Genomic DNA, 3,241 nt, shown 5'->3' on the forward strand with positions numbered 1-3,241 from the left:
CTTTTTTTTTTCTTGAAGCTTTCCCTTTTGTTTCTTGGTTCCTGCGTCGCGGTCGCGCAGCTTCCAACAATAAAAGCCGGGCTGGATCGGACCGGACCGGACCTGACCGCACCGGCCGTGATGGTGGGAGCAGCACGATCGAATCCGATCCGATCCGATCGGACCGATCCCACCACCGGCCGGCCGTCCGCACGAGACGAGACGAGAGCTTTGGCGCGCGCGAGCCCCCAAATCGAGCTTTGGCTCTCGTGTGTGCGTGCAGCGGTGCATGCTCCTTTTGATCAATCGGAGCGAAAGCTGCGGCGGCGATCGATCAATCTACCGGCTCACGACTCGCGTGACACTAGTATACTGTAAACGATTCCCCTGCATGCATGCGTGGCTGGGCCCTGTGCGTCTACTCCTGTGGCGTATGGACGTCTTTGTCTGGTCCGTGCCTCGGGATCGGTGCTCCGCCGGCCCGCCATGCAAATTCTAACGTCTTTTGATCGATCGTCGACCGGCGGGATCGATCTGGCTTTCTTCATCAGTGCACGCTCTTATTTTTACCTCTCTGATTCATGAGATTGGGCGCCCGATCGGTAACAGTTAGAATTCGTTGCTGCTTGTTACCGTACGTGTTACTGCCGGACGCACGCGCGGCCCGTGCAAATAATTCATCACTGGTCCTTTTTCAAATGTTCTTTGCGACCTCATTTTCCTCTCGATATGTCTGCTCGGCGTGCGCCCATCTTGACAAGAAGTCGAAAATAGTGTGCGGCGGCTAGTGTAAATGTCAAACCCTGCATGTGCCGCGCTCATACTCATACTCGTGGGCCTGCACGCATGTGAACAGTGACCACGCACGTCCGTCCGTCCGTGTAGACATAAACCACAGTACTGTCCATGTGAAGATTTAAGTCTCTACGGTCCATGCACAGATCTTTGCCTCCACATCTTTTCAAAACTTGCTGCCAACCACGTTCGTAGCTGGTGTTCCCGCGCGCTGCATGCGTGCAGCAAAACGACGCGGGAAAAATAATGGATAAAATCCAAAACAGAGCCTGAACTCGTAGGCTCTAGCTAAATCGAACCCCCAACTCACAATCCCCGAAATTGACACTCTGAACTCACTAATCCTGGTCTAAATCAAACCCTGAGTGTGTTTTAGTGGGAAAAACGCTGACGTGGCATTAGTCAACTGGGATTGACCTTACTTGCGGGCCAGCCAGTGGTTACTGAAGCAGAGCACGGCGCTAGACTGGGAAATTTGGGGAGGGAGAAGCTAGGGTTAGCGGCGGCAGGGGAGACGGGCGCAGAGCACGGCGGCGGCAGGGGCGACGGGGCGCAGAGCGGCGGCGCCGCGATGTCGTGGACTTCCGGGGCTTCTTCCGCCCCCGGCTTCCGTCGCGCCAGTGGAAGGAGGGACATGGATTCGAGGTCTCCGGTCGCTTACAGGGAGAGCCCAATGGCGTACGAGCCGCCAAAGTTGTGCCACTGCAGACAGCCACGGAAGGCGCCGAGATGGATCTCATGGAGCCGTCAAAATCCCGGCAGGAGGTACTACGCGTGCGTAGATGCAATGGTGAGCCCCAATTTGAGTGCTCATATCCATTCTCTTCTGCTCATTTGTTGGTTTTGTCTGAAATTGATTGATTTCTTGTTCTTGCCTCATTTTTGTTGAATAGCATGGTGGATGTGGCTATGTGGAGTGGCATGATGATCCTTTGCCCAAGTTTTTTAGTGACTTGATTGGAGATTTGAGAGATGAGGTGTGGAGGCTAAAGGGTCAAAGATCTGTGGTTCAGACTGAAGAGGAGTGCCCAAATGTGCTTATGCCTGGACATGATGCATCAAGGGTTATGGCTCTTGAGCTTGAGTTAAAGGAGAGGAATGCAGAGCTGGAAGCAATGAACGGGAAATATAGGAATGTGGTGATGGTTTTCATTGTGTTTGTGGTGGGTGTAGTTGTTGGGAAAATGCTAGTGTACTGAATGTCAGTTTGGCAAGTGAAGTTAGTATGCACTGTAGTCATTTTGAAGTTAGTATGCAATGGTTTGTAATGGAATTTGTGATCTGGGTTGTTATGTATGAACATGTGTTCTGGCAGTCAATGAAAATCAAGCTATATAATTCTGTCAATTTGACTGGTATATTTGCTGCCATTTGGAATGTATGCTATTTCTGTCAATTGGACTTGAAATTTTGCTGGCATTGTAAATAGATAACTAAATGAAATAGATAGCATCATAGGTACATAGCAGCTGACATCAAGAATTAGAGCAAATATCTCTGGCTTCATAAGTACTAGATAGCATCTGCAACATCAAATCCATGTTTGCAAATGTTACAAAAGCTGGTGCACTTTCAGGTTTGCAACAGTACACTGGATTATAAACATAGCATTAATGTTTGCAACACTAGAAACTAAGCAAGATTACACATTGCCACTAGCAGTGAAGTACTGAAAGCTTGGTATTGAAGATGCAGGGGCTCTCTTCCTCTTCTTTGTGGAACTTGTAGATGGCCCAGCTTGTGAACTTGTAGATGTCTTTCTTGGTGGCTTAAATGTGGATGTTCTTGCAGGGCCAGTAGCTACTCCACTTGATCTTGCTTGGGCACCAACTGCAGTACCTCTTGCCGTTGCAAATGATGTAGCTTGGGGGGGCAGGAGCTGCACTTGATCTTGCTTGCACTTGGGTACCAACTGCACTTGCACTTGCTGCTGCACTTGCTCCAGGATGCTACTCATTTTTCATGCCTGCCTTTAACTTGTCCATCACAATCTTCTTTGCATGCTTGCACTTAGAAGTGGATACATCTGCAAACATGTCCTGAAGCACTGTTGCCTTCATGCTCTCAATCTTCCACATTGGATTTGCTACAATAAAATGCTCATACCTTTGGGCAATTACTTTTGCAGTCACTAATTTGTTCTCTCTATTCTGTGCACAATGGTGCTCATCATTGAAGGTAATGATCTGGAACCTGCTGGTTCTTGAGGTTTTGGCAGCATAAAGCAGCCAAGGGCAACCAGGCCATCCACACTTGGCCCTAACTCTATCTGACTCAGACTTAAGAAATTGAATGCTTCTTTTGGTGGCAATGCCATACCTCTTTAGTGCTTTCACCAACTGGTTCTTGCTTCTGAACACCATTGTCAAGCTGAAGTGTGGAATCTCTATGTCATTATTGTATCTAGGAAACTGGCTCTTCCTCCTCACCACTTGTCCATCAGAATCTTCATCATATGAGTAATCCT

At 48.8% G+C, this 3,241-nt stretch overlaps 1 protein-coding gene across 1 annotated transcript; it reads left to right on the forward strand.

Annotated features, from left to right (window-relative positions):
• The first annotated feature begins 1,181 nt into the window (after nucleotides 1-1,181).
• LOC119293945 lies at nucleotides 1,182-2,177 on the forward strand. Its single transcript, XM_037572258.1, has 2 exons — nucleotides 1,182-1,564; nucleotides 1,668-2,177. The coding sequence occupies exons 1-2, from the start codon at nucleotides 1,346-1,348 to the stop codon at nucleotides 1,971-1,973; spliced, it is 525 nt and encodes a 174-aa protein (XP_037428155.1). The 5' UTR covers nucleotides 1,182-1,345; the 3' UTR covers nucleotides 1,974-2,177.
• Nucleotides 2,178-3,241: the final 1,064 nt, after the last annotated feature.

The sequence above is a fragment of the Triticum dicoccoides genome, chromosome 4B, assembly GCF_002162155.2.
Source record: "Triticum dicoccoides isolate Atlit2015 ecotype Zavitan chromosome 4B, WEW_v2.0, whole genome shotgun sequence".
Taxonomy (NCBI): domain Eukaryota; kingdom Viridiplantae; phylum Streptophyta; class Magnoliopsida; order Poales; family Poaceae; genus Triticum; species Triticum dicoccoides.